At 39.7% G+C, this 21,926-nt stretch overlaps 1 protein-coding gene across 1 annotated transcript; it reads right to left on the bottom strand.

Annotated features, from left to right (window-relative positions):
- Nucleotides 1–4,234: 4,234 nt before the first annotated feature.
- On the bottom strand, nt 4,235–5,907 carry LOC149174134 (transcription factor WER-like). The gene is made up of 3 exons (XM_089422541.1): nt 5,772–5,907; nt 5,076–5,205; nt 4,235–4,996 (listed from the first exon to the last, which is right to left on the bottom strand). Exons 1-3 carry the CDS (start codon nt 5,905–5,907, stop codon nt 4,387–4,389), a joined length of 876 nt encoding a protein of 291 aa, XP_089278667.1. The 3' UTR covers nt 4,235–4,386.
- Between the last annotated feature and the right edge of the window lie 16,019 nt (nt 5,908–21,926).

Consider the following 21,926-nt stretch of genomic DNA (forward strand, 5'->3'; position numbering starts at 1 on the left):
GCGATGGGATTCCTTTGTATCTCCAGTTCGTTTGTAAAACTCTGGTCATGGATCAGTTTAACTATGAGATCTTGACACAAGTGGGAGGTCCCAGATTTGGTGTCATGGATCAGTTGATGGGAAATAGGGCTGCGAGAGGGTTTCTGTTGCTGAGGAAAGAAACCTACCAGCAGCTGCACTGGCTCTCGTTTTTCGCCGGTGGCAGCTTGGCGCCCTGTGTGTGGCGTGAAGATTGTGGATCAGGCTGTGTATCATACTTGGGTAAATGTTTTTTGGTGAAGTATTTTTTGGAATTTAAATTGATATACATATTGAGATTCCGGACCTCAATATGAAGTTATTTTTGTTAGAATTCGCGACTCTAACGAATGACAGGTTCATGGAAGTTCCAAGAATTTATTTGACAAAGATGCCCAAGATGTGAACAATGAATAGATGAAGGAGCACCAACAACAGTTATGGTGGACAACAAAGTAGATTTTTTGTTTTAGTGTGGTTTGTGGAATAGACTCCCTAGCATATTATTGTAATAGTCATTGTATGTACCAGAAACTCCAAATGTTGAATGTAAGCCTTGTAAAGGCATTTGAAAGTTCGTGGTGATCTCAAAACCACTTTGTAATGGTTTGTGGTCAGCCTGAAACCATCTTTTGTCACTGTAATGTGACGGTTGGTGGTGAACCAGAAACCATCTATAGAGTCCTAGTGGCTACAGGATTTGCCCGGTGGTGGCATATTGAAGTTGGCGGATTTGCCCGGTGGTGGTAAATCGGACTTGCCCGGTGGTGGCATATTGAAGTTGGCGGATTTGCCCGGTGGTGGTAAATCGGACTTGCCCGGTGGTGGCATATTGAAGTTGGTGGATTTGCCCGGTGGTGGTAAATCGGACTTGCCCGGTGGTGGCAGATTGCCTTTGTGGCTGAATCGCCTATGTGGCTTGAGGTGCCTTTGTGGCTGTGTGTACACAGGAGCTTTGTGCTCGTAGGAGCAGGTGGACTGCAGTAACACCTGGCTCAGACTCAGATGATTTTTTCTGAGTAGAAGGGGATTGGCGTTTTTCGCGCTAACAGCAATGCCAGGAAGGCCAACTGGCGCGTATAGTTAAGGATCTCGCCAATTCACCTTCGAGGGGATCTGCGGGAAGCCTCAACTTCGTTTGACGGTCTGCAAGGGGTGCAGGATCGGAGAAGTTGCAGATCTATCCAGGAGAGGCGGATCAGATCAATTTTGATCAGATCAATTCTTCGGCTGTATTGGAAATGTCAAATTTGCAGATTGTGGATCTGTCCGAAGACGGAAAACTGTGTTTTTGGAGGTTTTGTACATGCAATTCGTGTGATGATGGTGGATTTGACTATCATGACAAGTAGTCATTAAGGGGGGTGGTTGGAAATAATTAATTCCTACTTGTCTATGATTGAGGAGTTTGTTCCTATATAATAGGAATAAGCTAGAATATAGTTTCTCCTAGTTTAGTGTGTGGTTGAGAGAATCTCTCAACCACACTACTGTACGTCTAAGATAGCATTCCTATCTTGAGACTATTGATTGTATAAATATGTGTGTAATTTCCTCATTCAACAATTAATAGAATATATTTTGAGTGACTGCAATTTTATCTTATCTCACCTTCATAGAACATTAATTTGGGAATGTAGGAGCTCTAAATCTTCTACAACAAAAGAAAACCACACAATATTCTCAAACAAAGAATGATATAACCATTGGAATTACCCATCCTCAGTATCTACTCTTTTATAGCATTTGTAAATGGACACCACATAACACAAGTATGCATGATCACATCTACTCCATATTTCTCAATTTGTAGCATATGGGTGAATAAGGGTGGCGATCTATATAGTGTCTTCGAGAACAATTATATATTCGACAACATTTATATGCTCTCTTCATAGTAGCATCGCATACAAGTTATGCCACTTCATGTTATCAATGGTTAGTTCATAAACCAAAGAAATTATCCTCTCTCATATGGAAACTTATCATATCTTGCTTATGAAGACACTCATCAGTGATCTGGGAAATATTTGTATTCTTACTTATATTCAATAGGAACTCTCATCCTCATGAGCATCATACACAATAGAATTGACTCATGCTTCAACACACTAAAACACTTCCCTGCATAATTATGAAACTCAAGTATTTCCACACACATGCATGCACACATACGAATACACATAATGTTAGGGATTCATGAGGACATTGTTATCCATAAGGGAATATATTGTTCATCCTTGACATTTTAAAAATATTAATCATCCATACAACAAAATGTAATCTACAACCATTGATACAAAACCAACACAATAATATAATCACACAAATAATCCACAAATATGTATAGGGATATAATTTTGAAACCTAAATTATTTCTATAATTTTTTGTAGAATATAAATTCAATGGCTTAAAGACTTCATATCAACTTAAAAAGATTGATGGTTTGTTAGGTCTGAGGCCATACCAACCTCAACCATTACCTTGCATCATTAATGAGATCTCCTTTCTTCTTCCTCAAGCCAACTTCTTTTATTTCTGCAAGCTACTCTTCTTTCCTTCTTAATGTTGTATTTATTGAACTTCAACAAATTGATCACCTTCCACTTGCAAATGGTCTTCTCATACGACTTTGATTACCAATCCTCATGCCCTTCTATTTTCAACTTCTTCCTTTTCATTTCCATCTCTTAGGAAATGAGGGCTTCCTTTTTGGGAAAAGGGATTTAAAATCCAAGGGAATTTCATACAAGGATCAATGGGGAAATCGACAACAAAGGATCCTCGATCAAAATTTGTCTTATCCTCCACCCATGGCATGAATCAATATCTTAGAAATAGGTTAGGGTCATTAGGGTATGGGATATAGGAGATGGCTTCCTATTAAACCCACAATTCCTAGCCTAAAACACATAATAATGGAAACACTAAAACGTTTTTGGTTCAAAATACAGGCATACATTAGTTTCCTTAAGGAAACTAGCGTATATGTGCACTTTTGTTTCATGAGAGTTGTGTATATACAAACTCAACTCATTTTTTTTAAAGATTTCTTTTGGGAAAAATGTATGCAATGGGGATAGGGATGATAAGATCAAGCCAATATGTATATCTTGCAATCAATGTGGGGAATGATACTATAATAGAGTCCCCATAACATGTGAGTTCAAAAGGGTATTTAATGGCCAAAAGACATTATATAAAATTGGAAAGATGTTATCAAGTTGGCTTAGGAGGAGTTCACCAGACAATGGACCAAAAAACACCCACAAAAAAAACCAACTTAGTACAACACATTTACCAAGGTGGGAAAACCCATGCTTAGAGATCGAGAAACATCATCATCAATCAAGTATATTGTTGATATATATATATATATATATATATATATATATATATATATATATATATATATGAAAAATGACAACCATGGCCATTAAGAGATTACACCATGGATCCAAGATAATAGGTCATAGCCATGAATAATGCATAGTTTAGCTATGTTTTAGTATATAAAGCAAGAGGATTTTTGGAGCAATAAACTGAAAATAAAAAATAAAAAAATAAATAAAATATATATATATATATATATATATATATATCCCTTATGACTTACGGCATTTCTTTTGCAACATCTCATGCAAATGCTAATTATAATAGATTTAAATTAAACATAAATACCCCATTCAAAATATATATACACCATTTAAATAAATTTTGATAATATAACTCCCATATTAATACCCAATATATCACTTCAAAACACATATAAGCATAGAAATAAGTTTTGATAATACAACTCCCATATTAAGAGCTTATGCCATTAGTATCCTATTTTCGTGTGATTTGCTTAACAAAATTAATACATGTAACAAGTTTATTATTAAACCAATGAAAAAATTTCCACATGCCCACTCACTCCAGCTCCATTTTCAATGTATTTTTTTCTTAAATTTATTTTATAATTAATTAATTATAATATTTTATGTGGACATAAAATGCAAAATTCATAAATTTATTTATTGTGATAAAAAATAGCATAAAGATTTTAACATATATTTAACAAATTCAATCAAATTGGATATTAGTATAATTTTTTTTTTGTATTTCACTTCAATGAAAACATAGATGCTGACTGGACGTTAATCACCATATATGATTAAATTCTGCACATCATATACAAGTAACTTCTGTACAACATTCAGAGCTCTCCACATCAACTCTGACTCAAACCAAAGATACAGGCTCTTAAAATCAGCTGAACACTAACAGTTTCCCACTTTCTGGTCTCACAAAACATCAATAGGTGATGAAACCCAAATATGTACTTGCCCAGTCATCCTTTGAATGCAGTGCCAGGATGCAGATCAATATGGATAGGGAATAAAATTGAAGAAATCTGCAAACTCATCCTCCAGAGTGTCTGTGGGGACAACTTCAGGGAAGGGCAAAGAACTGTGAGGGGTTGCATACATCTTCTGGTCAATGAAATCTTGACAGACATTTACAGTATCAAAGGTACAAGAATATGGATGGCCATTTTCCTCAGTATCAACATTAGAGTCGTCAATATGCAGGAAACTCGAATTGGTCCATGATGAAGGAAGGATAAAATTTAATTGCAACTGATTCCACAACTTCATCTCTGCCGATACGGTACCTGCATGTAAATAGGAGCTTGGATTTTGTTTCGTGGGACACATTGAGTTTTCGGATTCAATAGAATTGGAAGATGTCGATCCCTTGTTCAACTCTTGAGCAATAACTTCGTCTCTTTCACCCAACTGGTTGGCGTTGGTGTTTAATGTCTGTGTCAAATTGACAGCCGCTTCCTTAACATCTGGCTCTGTCGGTCTAACGAACTTCAATCTGCCAATGCCGCCATTGGCATGAGTTTTCTTGTTCAAACGAGTATTCCAGTAGTTCTTGATTTCGTTATCAGTTCTGCCCGGTATACGGCCCGCAATTAATGACCACCTGCCATTACAACGGTTCAAGATGGATAAAAAACACAACTGAAACAACATAATCTATTAGAAAATCGATATTTCCTTACCGGTTTCCCAGCAATTTATGGAGTCTTATTATAAGGTCTTCTTCATCCGGTGAAATGTTACCACGTTTGAGGTTTGGCCGAAGATAGTTCATCCAACGAAGCCTGCAACTCTTACCACAACGCTTCAGACCTGTATTTAGTCATGCGATTGATGTTCAGGGATCACCAATACATTTACTATGTATATTTTGTGTATTGTTTATGATTAGAGGAATTGGTTCTGTCAATGATATTGGGTCAATTTCTATAATTGATGTAATAGTAATTGTTTATTTATCTTTTTTAGGGAATTACAGGTAAAGAAGATTTTAAACTTCCTAAATAGAGAGATTTTAACCTGGAATTTTTTAATGCATAACATTTCAACTTCTTAAATAGAGAGATTTTAATTTAGAACCTTTTAATATAAATAAAAAGATTTTAATTTAGAATCTCCCCATACATACCATTTCAAATCTCTGAATACATATCATTTCAAGTAAATAAAAAAAATTTAATCCAAAATTTCTTAATACATAACACTTCATAATCAAAACAATAACCTATTAAATTGATAAAAAATTATTCACCTTATATTATTTATAATAACTAAGAAATTAGCTGCTCCCTGAAGAGTCATGCACTATATATTGTTTGTAATAATAAGAGAAGTAATATTGAGAGACTACAAAATGCAGATTTGTACAGAATTCTTACCTGCATTTTTGGCTAGAGCAGGCCAGCGTCCTTCACCATGAGCTTCTATAGATTGGATCAAGCGGAGATCTTCGTCTGCTGTCCAGGGGCCTTTATTTACTCCATCTTTTGCATTATAGCATGGCTTTCGTCCCATTATGGCCAAGCTAGAACCAGGTGTGCTAACATAGGTCTACTTCTGCTAAAGCCCAGCATATGAATTTATACTACAAGATGGAACTGAAATAAAATAACAACTAAATAATATTACACGCCTTTAAATAAATTAAATAAATTATTATTACACTGCTTGTGTCCCATAGGTGTGCTAACATATGTCAGGTTAATGTTCAGGTTGCCCAGATCAATGAGCACTGTAAACGTACAAAAAAAAATAGGAATATAGTGATTTTCCACTAAATCTAACAAAGGACAGGCGAAATGGGATCCAATGCTCAGTATGAGAAATATTGATCAGATTATAGAGAATATCAGGTTCAGGTTGTATCATCAGTTTAGGAAACAGGATTGGATCATGAAAATTACGTCATTTTGTAGAGACCTTTTTTGTGTGATTTTCTTACCTGAGGAGGACACAAGTAAATTTGTTGGGTGGTTCCTGTAAATTTGTTTGGGTTAAATTGAGTAGTTTTTGAAAAAGTATCTATAATTTTATCTATAATATTTATGTGAAATACCAAAATAAATTGGTATTTGTGACTAATAAATTATGATATTCATGTGAAATACCAAAATATGGTATTTGTGACTAATAAATTTCAGACAATTATGTGTTTCGATACAGCACTTGTACTAACAGTGAAATCACTTTTCTCCTTATAAACAAATCCTGTATGCAGTGAAAGGAAAACAAGCTTCATGTCCATATACGAATCGGTGTACGCAGTCGCACGGAAAAGAAGCTGCATTATTAGGAAGGTATATTATGTCACACCAGCCTTCTTTTCACCAAATGTTCATTTCCAACCTTCTGGTCGTTTTATTTTCATCTTGATGCCAAAGGAAGCGAGAAGAGTTGTTGTGAGTTGTTGAAGCAAAACGAACTCTGATTTTGAGAAAGAGATACCGTATAATCATGTCGCCACAATGATTTTGAGAAAGTAATATTGTCAAATCATATGGCCACACATTCCAACTTGTCAAACTTTATCATTTTATCATTTTTTTTTATAATTTTATCTTTTTTTTTTAATAAAACTTTAGTTATGATATGAAGTTGAATTATTATTATTTTTATCAAATTAAATTAAATTTTATATTTTTTTAGTAAATGAGAAAATGGTTATTGATTTTGGAGGAAAAGAATGAATCTTTGTCAATTTAGATATATTTAAACTCTGGATCTATCAAGCATCCGGGGATCAAATCTCTTCTTATTTTGAAAGAGGTTTATATATCAAGATATTTGATCCCTCTCAGAGCTAGGTAGATCCAAAGTTAATATGAATTTGGGTTGGTTTAATTTCCCCCTTTAAATATGCTATATGTTCCACATGAATACCATGGGTCAGGTCAATACCATGGATCATTTATTATTATTATTTTATTTTTTATTTTTTTGATAGAGTTAAGATGTTTACTTTACATTACATTAATCTTCTTATTTAATTTAATTTTTATTTTTATTTGTATTTTTATTTACACAACATTACATGACATTACGTCACAACATTTCTACATATTGGCACCTCAGCGAGCGCAATCAATGGAATTTTAACACCATCAAAGTTAAACTCTATATTCTTTAGCAAGGATTCCAAATGGCCAATAACATTCAAATAAAAAAATCTCATTGTGCTACTCTTATATAGCAATCATCAAGCACATGTTCTACGACACCAATCTAAGAGGCTCGAGTCTCCCTTCCATTCTGGAAATTACAAGGAAATATTGCTTCAACTATGAAGTGGTGAATTGATACCATACTTTTTGAGAAACACTAAACTAAGAAACTCATGTCTTCCTTCCATTTTGGAAAGGATGAGGTAGTATTGCTTCGGCTTTGAAGTGGTGAATTGGTGCCATATTTTTTGCGAACATAACATGAAAGTGGACTCAAAATCCAATACCTCCTAGAGGAAATATTGCTTCGACTATGAAGTGGTGAATTGATACCATACTTTTTGAGAAACACTAAACTAAGAAACTTATGTCTTTCTTCCATTTTGAAAAAAATGAGATAGTATTGTTTCAAATTTGAAGTGATGAATTGGTACCATATTTTTTGCGAACATAACATGAAGGTAGACTCAAAATCCAATACCGCACATGAAGGTAGACTCAAAATCCAATACCTCCTAGAGAAGAAACGGGAAACATTATATATTAATGATAGAGTGACTATTAACAAGACCTAACCATCCTTGTTACATGCTTATATTAAATCACATGGAATATAGCATGACAAGCCACACTTGTATTAGCTCACACGATATCTAATGAATGTTGAACATCAAATATCAAGCGTGAAGGTTGGATTATGGCATTGTCACTGCAAGAGAAATTCATTGTTATTCTTTCCTTTCGACACTTTTAACATAAACTTTAAATAAATTCTATCCTATTTTATATGGTTTTCTTAATTGATTATACTCAAAGAACATCTCCATGTGTGGGTGGCCATTTTTTATAATTTTGTATACCGTGAGTTCTCCTTAAATAACATCCCCATTACTCCATTAACGGTAGCCATTTTTTAATAATTTTTTAAGTCTTGGTTTCTTTTTTCAATATAAATTTCCACAGATCTATATTAATTTTATATTTTTATTAAATTCATATTAAATTCTTCTTTTTCCTACGTATAAATTTCCAACATCCATATTAATTTTATATTTTTATTAAATTCATATTAAATTCTTCTTTTTCCTACCTATAAATTTCCCACATCCATATTAATTTTATATTTTTATTAAATTCATATCTTCATCTTTGGAGAAAAAATTGTTATACATTTAACTTCAAATATGGTTCCAATTTTTACCTTCATTGAGAATTTGGCAAACGTGATCCTTTTTATAGTTTAATCATTTATATGTGTCCAGATCATAAATGAAGTTCAGAACGAATTGAGGAAGTTTACATCTGTATGCTAAACTGATAGACATTGGATGTCATGTGTGATTGTGGATTGCAATAATGAAAATAAAGAATAATGTAGGAGCGTACTAGACGTGGAGTACAGTTCATGAGAAACACATGATCGTAGATAATTCTATATCGAGGTTAATGATTAATGATCTAGACCTGCAAGGCAGTAATCATTATGTACCTTCAGCAGAGTTTGTGGATGAATCCATGATCCATGATCAAGGACGTTGGACGAATTCAATCTACAGAACCAGAAACAAAGAATGCCTTTTGTTTTAGTAGCACTATGCGGAAAGAGTTGTAAAAGTTCAACTATAGATTCAACTATATTTTATATGGATGTAAGGTTTGGGGTTGCAATGTTTCCAAAAAATTGTATAAGAAGATATAACATATTTAAAAGTGGTTTATAACTTACAATCTCAAGATTAAAGGAAATACTCCCTATCCTATCCTCCATCTTGAAGCAAGTATTGCAAGTATTTCCCCATTGAAAGCATGGCTATGACTAGGTATTTTATGCATAAGAAGAAGTTAAACAACATGGAAGCAAAGATATTTTCTAAAATTGCTTCTAACTCTAGCCTAAACCCTCACTTTAAGATTAAGCAATGATGGCATAAGGATCACAAGTCTTGGCTAGACCATTAGGGGTAAAGGAGGAGATCATTTTGCAGAATAAAGATAATAAAAATAAAAATTTACTTCCAAATTTACTGTCGAGTGATAAAGAGTTATAGGGAAAAAAGAACTAAGTAATTATAAGTAGATGATCAACCCCAATCTCAAAAATCAAAAGTATCTATTTGCCTTGACTAATGTTAAGAAGAGAATGAGCATTCCTAAAATAAGAACAAATTCTCATAAGCTTCATAGTGAAATTGGGCATAATGTTAAGAAGAGAATGAGCATTCCTAAAATAAGAACAAATTCTCATAAGCTTCATAGTGAAATTGGGCATTGGTCTATTCCCAAAACACCCTAAGATGAAAGAGTTTGTCACTTTTGTCACACTAAGAGATTGAAGATGAAAGGAAAATCACTTTCTTTTAGGTTGACTATTCATTATACTCACATTCCATCTTATTTTCAAAATATTTGTCACACTACTAACTTTCTTGATGTTTTAAGTCAACAAAACTATGGTGATCTTGGAACGGTTCTCTTAATGTTTTTTGAGCATATAGATCCATCTTAAGCACGAATCTAACATGCGCCAAGAGGGATCAAATATCTTGAATGTAAAATTTGCAATATATATATATATATATATATATATATAAGTTAAACTTGCCAGTCCAAAAAAATTTTGTTGGATTTCAAGGAAAATTGGCAAAAAAAATTGCCTAAAAATAGTGAGACTACTTCAAACGTTTTAACCATAAAAACAAATCTTTTTTGGATTGTTTTATATGACATATGCATAATCTTTTTTAAATAATACATGGTGCATTGAGACATTATATTCATGGACTACATTGTCTACATTAAAATGTGTGGAGAAAAACATTATATAAACAATGAAAAACTATTATAAAAAAACCTTTTTGTAATATTGTGAAATACATTTTGCTTATAAAATGGGGAAGTATATGTAAATAATATGGGATTATCTTTTATAATAGTAAAATAGAAGATATGTTCTTAATATTTAGGAAATAGAATAATATTTATGTGAAGATGCAATATGCATTTAAAAAATGTAATTTCATTTTTATTATGAATATAAATAGGATATTTTTCCTCTTCTCCATAGAATATCAAAAGAAATTATTTGCTTTGAACAATTTTTTTACTTTGAGTACAATAAACACATGCATATTACAAAATGAAACCGTCACATCATTTCAATGTTTGAGATTTTCTCCATGTATGCCTCATTTATGCACCTCGCTATAGTGTGGTTGGAAGATTACCGCCAGTGTAGGGGCATGGCAAGTGGATGTAAGGACCTGCAGTCCGGGTCACCTTCACCGTGCGAAGTGCGTGCGAGGAGCATGTGAAAAATGCAAAGTGAACAAGCCAAGAAATGAGTTTATAACGTGTTGGGCAAGTTGAGGGGGTGGTCCCACGAGTTGGGCGGGCCAACCCTCCTCATGGGCGAGACAACACATTGTGAACGAATCGGCTTGGGCATTGGGCGTAGGTCGGCCGGGTGACACAACCTGCCACCTGCTCGTATATATTGGTGGAGCGTTTGTGGAGACGAGCCATCATCAATCGATCATCATTCGATCAACACGAGTTTGATCAAAGGAGTTCTGCGGTGTGCGGATGAACTCGCACGACGAGCAGAACTCGGGTGAGAAACTCGTGCAGAAAAGTCCGGTGAGAAACTCGTGCAAGAAAGTCGGGTGAGAAACTTGTGTGGAAAACTCGGGCGAGGTCGTTCAGGCAAAACTCGGGCGAGGTCCTTCAGGCAGAACTCGGGGGAGGTCGATAGGCAGGCCGCACGAAGGCGCGCCCGCCGGGTCCTGTCATGCCCCTACACTGGCGGTAATCTTCCAACCGCACTATAGCGAGGTGCGGCACCACCGAACACTTTCTTTTCACCAATACTTATGTTCATGGACTACGCATAACATTCGTACTTAGTTTATTTTTCGTTACCAAGTATTATCTTTGTCCTTTATACAGATGAAAACCCATACATATTCATCATCAACAACAATTAACACATATACAATTACACAACAGTATAAAGGGAGGGGCAACTCCTTGCAATATGAGTCTGCCCGATATCAATATATATAATTTTCCACTCTTACGAAGTATAAGCTAAATCTTGGGAATCCCCAAATTTACACTTAACCAAATTTCCAACTTCGGAAAACTCGGTTTCCCAGCTCGTCGGCGCCTCTACACGGTCGCTGCATGACTCACCAACCCTTCATTCACCTCGTCGCACGTCTTCACCCGACTCGCTCTCCATTTGTTCAGCAAATGCCCAAATCATGCTATCCTGCCCGACCTCTGTTCAGTGGACCACACGCAGTCCCGCCTGCCCGACTCTCGTTCATGACCTTCGGTTCTAACCTTCATTTTGGTGTGCATGGCACGCCCTCGCCCGGTCACCTGTCCGCACGTCCACCCGCGCCTTCACATGACTCACTCGAGTCGCCTTCACACGACTCACCCGAGTCCGCCCGAATGCCTTCCCCCGAACACGTTCACCCAAACGACTTCACCCGAGTCACCACATGACTTCACCCAGGTCGCTCGGCGACTTCACCCGAACTCGCCTGAACGACTTCACCCAGGTCGCCACACGACTTCACCCGAGTCCACCCGAACGAGCTCACCCGGTTCGCCCGAACGACTTCACCTGGGTCACATGACAACTTCACCCGAGTCCGCCCGAACGACCTCACCTAGTTCGCCTGAACGACCTCACCCGAGTTTCTTGCCCAACGACCTCGCCTAAGTTTCTTGCCTGATGACCTCGTCCGAGTTCTGCTTGAACGACCTCGCCCAAGTTCTACCTGAACGACTTCGCCCAAGTTTTCTACATGAGTTTCTCACCCGACTTTCCTGCACGAGTTTCTCACCCGACTTTTCTGCACGAGTTTCTCACCCGAGTTCTGCTCGTCGTGCAAGCTCATCCACACACCGCAGAACTCCTTTGATCGAACTTGTGTTGATCGAATGATGATCGATTGATGATGGCTCATCTCCACAAACGCTCCACCAATATATATGGGCAAGTGGCGGGTTGTGTCACCCGGCCGACCTATGCCCAATGCCCAAGCCGACTTGTTCACAATGTGTTGTCTCACCCAAGAGGAGGGTCGGCCCACCCAACTCGTCGGACCGCCCCCTCAACTCGCCCAACACCTTATAAACTTGTTTCTTGGCTCGTTAACTTTGCATTTTTCACATGCTCCTCGCACGCACTTCGCACGGTGAAGGTGACCCAGACCGCAGGTCCTTACATCCTCCCCCACCTGAAGTCATTGTCGTCCTCGACAATATCTCATCCCGGCAACCATCTATCACCAAGATATCCATACCAAGGCATACACCCCACCGGTATGTCATACATCTGAAAATCATCTCAATCCATGATCATCAACCACCTCGTCACAATCTCCACATGCTGCTCTCCCGTGGAAGGCTGGCCCCTCCATCTAAAGCTACATGCTTCTTGCAACATATCGTGTCGACCTCATCATGTATCGTCATCGTGTGAACTGTTGCTATGATACTCCAACATAATGCTAACACATCTCTACACACTAGTACCCCTCATGACTCATTGACAGATTGGAGAAGGGCACACACTTGAGTTGCTTGGGTGAACTTCTCATGGCCGAGACCAGGAGCAAGTCTTGGTGGAACCTTTAGTGGGGGAGCTATGATGGAATGTGATGATGATATGGTTGGGTGACCGTGTTCACTAGACCGAATATTACAAGCTTGGATGGGGATGACCAATTGCTGTGATGGGTCTACTTAGTTGGACACATGGGCAACTTAGTCATGGACATCAGGTTGGAGACATGGAGCATGGCAGTCTTATGCAGGGACATTATGCAGAAGCACTTGTAGAGGTGTCACTTATGGGCATCCAATGAGGAGTGCCAAGGCAGGGATGTTGTGCAGGTAGATTTGTTGGTGGGACATGGAGATGTTTTATTTATGAGCCGATGGAGAGGTTGTGCACTTATGTACAACAAGGCCATGGACTTGGATGGACTTGTGAGCAGACTATGGAGCATTCCTACTACATGGAGAGCTGAGGCATCTTGCAGAGACCTTTGGGCCGAGACTTGTATGCTTGTTGGGATGTTGGTTGGAGATGATTCATGGAGCTCGCTCGAACGACTTCACCCGAGTCGCCCGATGACTTCACCCGAGTCCACTCGAACGACCTCACCCGAGTTTTCTGCCTGACGACCTCGCTCGAGTTTCTTGCCCGACGACCTCGCCCGAGTTCTGCCTGAACGACCTCGCTCGAGTTCTCTACATGAGTTTCTCACCCGAATTTTTTGCACGAGTTTCTCACCCGACTTTTCTGCACGAGTTTCTCACCCGAGTTTTCTGCCCGTCGTGCGGGCTCATCTGCACACCACAGAACTCCTTTGATCAAACTTCTGTTGATCCGATGATGATGGCTCATCTCCACAAACTCTCCACCAATATATACGGGTGGGTGGCGGGTTATGTCACCTGGTCGACCTACGCCCAATGCCCAAGTCGACTCGTTCAACATGTTGCCTTCGCTTGAGTGGAGGGTCAGCCCACCAAACTCGTGGGACTGTCCTCTCAACTCGCCCAACATCGTATAAACTCGTCTCTTGGTTGTTTCACTTCGCATTTCGCATGAGCTCCTCGCTCATCCTTCGCACGGTGAAGGTGACCTAGACCACAGGTCCTTACATCCTCCCCCACTTGAAGTCATTGTCGTCCTCAACAATATCTCGTCCCGGCAACCATCTGTCACCAAGATATCCATACCAAGGCATATACTCCATCGGTATGTCATACATCAGAAAATCATCTCAATCCATGATCATCAACCACCTTGTCACAATCTCCACATGCTGCTCCCCATCGTGGAAGGTTGGCCCCTCCATCTCAAGCTACATGCTTCCTGCAACATATCATGTCGACCTCATCATGTATCGTCATCATGTGAACTACTGCCATGATACTCCAACACAATGCTAACACATCTCTGCACACTACGCGTCCCCATGTTTTGAACTAGTTGGGTAGCTAATCCAACTATCACGCCCAAATCATAAGAATGTCCATCCATATGCCATCATCAATTGTTTCTCAGAATATCCTGTCACATCATCAACTCGATCAAGAATCCATCTCCATATAAGTGTAAGCCATGCCCAGGTCCATGAAGTAGTCCCCATCTCATTTGCAACATGCTATCCATGTGTTTGGTGTCAATGTGCTGCATGAAATCAGCCACATCTATCCCCACATCATCATCCATTTGCAAAACATCCATCTCCTCAAAGTGAAGAGATCATCTCATCAAACCCGACTCTCGATGTGCCACATCCAAGTCCATGAAGTAACCTCCATCATCTCTGTTATGTGCCATCCCTCAAGTCTACCATAGAAACAAGTATACATTTGTCTCATCTCCCATGTGTCAAAGTGGTTAAGCCTCGGCTCAACCCATGCCCAAGTGTTGCCACAAAGGCATCATCATCGTTGTAACTCCATCACTCCAAAGTGTCTCATATTGATCCTCCACATCAAGTCACTCTTCCAAGCCACACCCATACATGTACTTGAAAGTATGCACCCCATTCTGCATCAAAGTCTTTGACCTCAACTCCTCAATGCATCAGATCCTCCAAGTCCACCATATATGAAGTCCTCAAAAGTCACAACCTCATGTCATCATGAGCTCCTTGTGTCATCTCCAACCAACATCCAGCAAGCATACAAGTCTCGGCCCAAAGGTCTCTGCAATATGCCTTAGCTTTTCATGTAGTAGGAATGCTCCACATTCTGCTCACAACTCCATCCAAGTCCATGACCTTGTTGTACAAGATTGCACAACCTCTCCATCGGCTCATAAGTAAAACATCTCCATGTCACACCAGCAAATCTACCTGCACAACATCCTTGCCTTGGCACTCCTCATTATATGCCCATAAGTGACACCTCTACAAGTGCTCCTGCATCATGTCCCTGCATAAGACTGCCATGCTCCATATCTCCAACCTGATGTCCATGACTCAAGTTGCCCATGTAGTCCAACCCAATAGACCCATCACAACAATCGGCCACCCCCATCCAAGCCTGTAATCTTTGGTCTAGTGAACTCCGTCACCCAACCATATCATCATCACATGAGTCTCTCCATCATAGCTCCCCCACTAAAGGTTCCACCAAGACTTGCTCTTGGTCTCGGCCATGAGAAGTCCACCCAAGTATCATCGTACTCAAGTGTGTGCCCTCCTCCAATCTGTCCATGAGTCATGCCGGGCACTTAGCCAATTCTCCATGTGGCTAAAGCATGACCCATTCCTACGATCATCATGTTCCTCCCTTGTCACAGGCCTTTGTACCTTCTACCATAATGTCACAAACAACCCCAACAAGTCCTGCAACAGTCAACAATCCTTGCTTCTCCATACAAGATCTCATCGTAGACATCCATGGTAAGATGCTCCCTTGCATCGAAAAACTGATTTTGCTCTTCCCTACATACAATTCATCTACCAAATGCTCAAGTGAAACACACATATCAATACTTACTTCATCATCATGAGGCTCGTCCATGTGAGTATCCTCATCCATCCATGTCTGCAAACTGCATGATTCTGGCCCAACTTGATCAATCTCAAGTTCATCCTCCATCGTTGTCACATCTGCAATATCCTCAACTATCACGTCTTCCTCTTCCTTGTCAGCACAATCTGCAACTTCATCCTGCTCCATTGTCCAACCAAGTTGAAGAAGTTCGTCTTCAACATTCTTTTCCAAGACTTCAAGTTCCTTTTGAATCCGGGGATTCTCTTCTTTCATCCGCTTCAACCTGTATAAGGTAAGAAAGAGCTTCCCTTCGCATTCTTCCAAACCTGCCATGCTTTGTTGTTCAACTTGGCCCAAGCACAAGGCTTCACCTCTGCTAAACCTGCTTCACCATTCACCTGAATCACCCTGATATTCCACCTGTCACCTGCAAAACTTAAACTTCCTTCCAAGTCTTCGGTCTTCATAGAATCAGCTCCTTGATTCAGTTCACCAAGTTTCCTGCAAAACTTGGTCCAGCTCTGATACCACCTGTCACACCCCTACACTGGCAATAATCTTCCAACCGCACTATAGCGAGGTGCGGCACCACCGGACACTTTCTTTTCATCAATACTTATGTTCATGGACTACGCCTAACATTCGTACTTAGTTTATTTTTTCGTTACCAAGTATTATCTTTGTCCTTCATACAGATGAAAACCCATACATATTCATCATCAACAACATTATACAAGAGAAATGCACAACAGTATAAAGGGAGGGGCAACTCCCTGCAATATGAGTCTACCCGATATCAATATATATAATTTTCTACTTTTACAAAGTATAAACTAAATCTTGGGAAACCCCAAATTTACACTTAGCTAATTTCCAACTTCCGGCAAACTCGGTTGCCCAGCTCGTCGATGCTTCCACATAGTCGCTGCACGACTCACCAACCCTTCGTTCACCTCATCGCACGATCATGTCGTTTGCCCAACTTGGGCGCGCCTCGTCATAACCAAGTCGCCACACACGGGCGCCTCCGCACAAGTCACACCTCTGTTCACAACTCCAACACTTCACCGTTTCCACTGTTTCGTCGTGCACGGCGCACCCTACCCAGGTCGCCCATCTGCAAGATCCTTTGTTTCGGCATGCACGACGGGCCCTCGCCCGGCCGCCCGTCTGCACGACTTTCTCACCCGAGTCACCCGCCCGAGTTTCTCACCCGAGTTCGTCCGCCCGTGCCTTCACCCGAACTCGTTCACCCAAACGACTTCACCCGAGTCGCCACACGACTTCACCCAGGTCACCCATCGACTTCACCCAAACTCGCTCGAACGACTTCACCCGAGTCGTCTGACAACTTCAGTCGAGTTCACCCAAATGACCTCACCCAGTTCGCCCGAAATACCTCACCCGAGTTTTCTGCCCGACGACCTCGCTCGAGTTTCCTGCCCGACAACCTTGCTCGAGTTCTGCCTAAACGAACTTGCCTGAGAACTTTGCACGAGTTTCTCACTCGAGTTTTCTGCACGAGTTTCTCACCCGACTTTTCTGCACGAGTTTCTCACCTGAGTTTTCTGCACGAGCTTCTCACCCGAGTTTTCTGCCCGTCGTGCGGGCTCATCTGCACACCGCAGAACTCCTTTGATCGAACTTCTGTTGATCGGATGATGATGGCTTGTCTCCACAAACGCTCCACCAATATATACGGGCGGGTGGCGGGTTATGTCACTCGGCCGACCTACGCCCAACGCCCAAGCGGACTCGTTCAACATGTTGCCTTCGCCTGAGTGGAGGGTCGACATTATGACACAGGCTTGGCACTATGGCACAGGTATTTTCCTTGATGGCAACTCACTCGGCAAATCACTCAGATGACAGTTCAGGATCACAAGTTCTCAGAATAAAGGAAAAGGAGGTATACGTAGGTTCCCGTTGACAAAGCGGCGTATACACGCGGATTAACAGACCAAAAAGCGCATATGTGTATACACGCACTTTCATGCATAGAAAAGCGCGTACAGTTTTGAAAGCTTGGTTTTTGGTCCTTGGTATTCAGACCTATGTTTTTGGACCATGGTATCTCGTCTGAAGTGTTGAACTCAGGGATTTGGACCCAGGTATTGGTTCTAAGTGGTTTTGGACCATAGTATTGAGTAAAGCCTAAGACTATAAAAGGGGAAAGAGATCATTAGGCAAAGGCACTCAATTATTGGATATCTTATGAAGAACAAGATCTAGAATACTGGTCATTGGGTTATGGTGCATAGCTGGATTTGAATCAAGGAGGAACTTGAGCGCTAGGAGAAGGATGAGTTTTATTGATGGGTCAAGATCTTAAGGCTTGAAGAGAAGTATCTTTGTGTGATTTTGATCTGTTATATTTGGCACATGACTTGATCTATAAATCTGATGATCTGGGTATAACTGATGTCTGATTAATTGAAAAGGGTAAATTATCTTTTATAGATTTGTATGCAGGTTCAGCATATCAAAGGCGCATATACACGCTAGTTCGGTAATTGAAAATGGCGTATATGCAGGTTTGCCTTAATCTGGCAGCGTATGCATGCAGGTTATACATATTGAAGTAGTGTACATCTCATAAAATTTATTTTAGCTACTTCTGTTTATTGTTGCAGTGTTCTGGGTTCAGGATTGGTTTTTGGGTACTGTTACTATATTTTGGTTACAACAATCAGAGAAGTGATTGATTGATTTAGTTTTTGGTTGGTGCAAAGGAGATTGGTTGATGTAGATATATTTGATGTTTGATTGATGTTATTAATGGATCCAGCCTAAAAATTTATGAAACGTGGTCCCTAGAAGAGAAGATAAGGTTGTAGCCTTCTGTAGGTCAGCACCTATGTACTAGTATATCAACTAGTACAAGAGCTAAGGGGGTAGTAGCTCCCTTCCAGAAGAAACTGGAGAACAAGAGAAGGTTGTAGCCTTCTGTAGGTAGAAGCCTGCGTACTGGTATAAGTCTGCACCAGTACAGAAATATTGTAAAAAGAAGTTTCTTATTAAAAGAAGATACAAACGAATTGCAGCAGGTGGTTTTCACCCACATTGGGTTTCCACCTTATATCTTGTGTTCATGTGTGTGATTAACTGTACTGTTTACTACACTTGATTATTGTTTTATGGTTATGATACACAGATTAACATAAGCTAACTAAATTAGAAGTCTGCAAGATATACGCGATTTTCTCAAAACACAGTTGCGTATATACGTAGGTTTAATTAACAAAATTAGCGTATATCAATTTGTTTATGGAAATGGAAAATTTTTAAATTGCTAATACTAATTCACCCCACCCCCCTCTCAGTATTATTTCCAACAATTGGTATCAGAGTAGGTCCTTCAGAGGAAGCTTGATCACTTGAAGGAAGATCTATCATCATGAGCAACTATGAAAAGGAGGCATCTATCAGGCCACCAATCTTTGATGGGAGCAACTTCGTCTATTGGAAGGTAAGAATCACAGCCTATCTTCAATCTCTTGGTACAGAAGTTTGGGATATCGTGGAAGGAGGATACACATTTCCATCAGCGACTCCTATAGATACGGCTAGTAAAAAGCAGTATGAAACAAATGAAAAGGCTAGCAATACTTTATTGGGGAGTCTATCTCAATCAGAATTTGTCAAGGTGATGCAGCTCAAAACCGCCAAAGAAATATGGGACAAGATCGTTCTGAGCTATGAAGGAGACGATCAGGTAAAACGTGCAAAACTACAATCTCTCAAAATTCAATATGAAACTATCAGAATGCAGAATGATGAAAGTGTGGCTAATTATTTCTTACGTATAGATGAGATTGTGATGTAGGAGCATCTGGCTGACAGGGCAAAGACAACAGTGAAGGTGATATGGTCTCTGAAGGGGACGAAGGAGTTAATTCACTGAATGGATAGCGTACTTGTTTTTTTTATTATTTCCTTCTTTTATTTAGTTGCCTAAGTTGATGTAGTAAATTGTAATTAGAAATAGTAGGAATTAGTTAGAGTCATTGTTTCTAGACAGTTAATTTACTGTTATAAAAACATGAAAAGAAAATATGCTAGACGACCAAGAAAAGTTCCGTATGAGGAATAACTGATGTAACCAATTGAACATAACTAACAACAGTTAGTGACAGTTTGAGAACTCTGATATTAAAAAGAGGGACAAAGCACAATGTAAGGGTTCAACTGACAAAGAAATAAAAAAGGAGAAAATATAAATTTTCTGTGCATATTCATCCCTATAGCGTCCCAAACACTGTGTATAATAATTCGTGTAAAATTACTTTTTGGAGATTGTTGTTATACCACTACAGGTTATAAAACGGAAGAGGAGATAACCGAAACCAGAGGAGAAGTGACAATGCCCAGATCACAGGCGGACTCAACCAAACAAACAGACATAAAATCACTTATGTGAACAAACGATACGAAGTCGGAAATTGCAAGTCCAGATAAGCAAACAAATTCTGTAAACACTAGGTATGTGAATTTATAAATATAGTCCAAATCAGTTCTAGAGTTGAATTCATAGAAAACATAAATACAGTCATCCCATTCTTTGCTCATTTACATTCTGTTCGAAACAAAGGAACGAACCCAGTTCATAAATATATGACTCATACTTATAACAAGTGGAAGACAAACCCCATAGTCCTCAACTCATTACCATAACCCAATGACAGTGACAAACTACAGAAGAATCAAATACAGACGACGGCTCAGAGGCCAAAGATATACCGACCCTACAGTTGTAACACTAAAGCCAAGCGAAAACAACTAACGAACAGAACGACACTACCCGTGGTCAATTGGAACGACCGAGTTTCCATGCACTAAAACCCTCGGGTGGCTCTACCTGCAAAGAGAAACGACAAATGAAATGAGTTCTTGTGAAATGGAACAAAGGGGAATCGAAAGTTGAATAAAACAATCAATACATATCTGGTTACCTGACGGAGGCAAGCCATAATTGCAACCACTCCTCCAGGTTTTTCCCTGCTCACGAGGAGCCGAAGACGTTAGACAACTGAGAAAAAAGGAGCACATATATCCAGCATAGAACAGGGGACTTACCCAGATAAATTGGTGGAGGAACCGAAGGAATTCGCCACCTTAGTTCTGCCAGGCTCGTAGAGGAATTGAACTTGGAGCTAGAGAAACATTACCAGGAACAACGCAACCAACAACCGACTGTAAGACTCATGGAAAGCATAGATAACGAACCGAGACAAGGATGCACGGAGACGGAGACATACCAAGTTGGATACCAAGCATACCATAATAGTCAGCATTCGAGAAGGAGACCACGAAGGGAGCAAACCTTACCAGGGTTTCAAACCTTTCCGAACGAATGGAAAAATTTCCAGGTCGAGTCCCGAACCAGTAAAGCAAGACAGCAAAAACGAAACCAACATTGAAGCCGCGAAGACCGCCGAGAGCACACAGCACAAACGACCGAGAGAATAACGAATGAACCGAATGAGTGTAAAGGTGGTGAAAGCCTATACCAAGGCGAGCTCGTGGAATCCCAAGGAGGGACAGATGTCCAACACACAAAAACCATCGTACTAATCACCATAAACCTCATTTAATTCAACGCAGTTAAACAATTTGCATATATCAAAAAAATCTATGTTAAACACTATTATCTGTTTGTACACCCATCAAGTGGAACGCGTTGATGGCGAGATCACGTGGGCTGGCCCCATCAAGTGGTATCAGAGCAGGAGGTTGAAAAAAAAGGGAGATGGAGGTTCAAAGACAAGGACGTGGGAGAGGTGTGCGCAGAGTAGCAGATGAGGGCTTGAGGGAAGAATTGAGGGCCCTTACTGC

This window comes from Pinus tabuliformis, chromosome 4_1, assembly GCF_031772625.1.
Source record: "Pinus tabuliformis cultivar Carrire ecotype Pingquan chromosome 4_1, CPIR1, whole genome shotgun sequence".
Lineage (NCBI taxonomy): Eukaryota > Viridiplantae > Streptophyta > Pinopsida > Pinales > Pinaceae > Pinus > Pinus tabuliformis.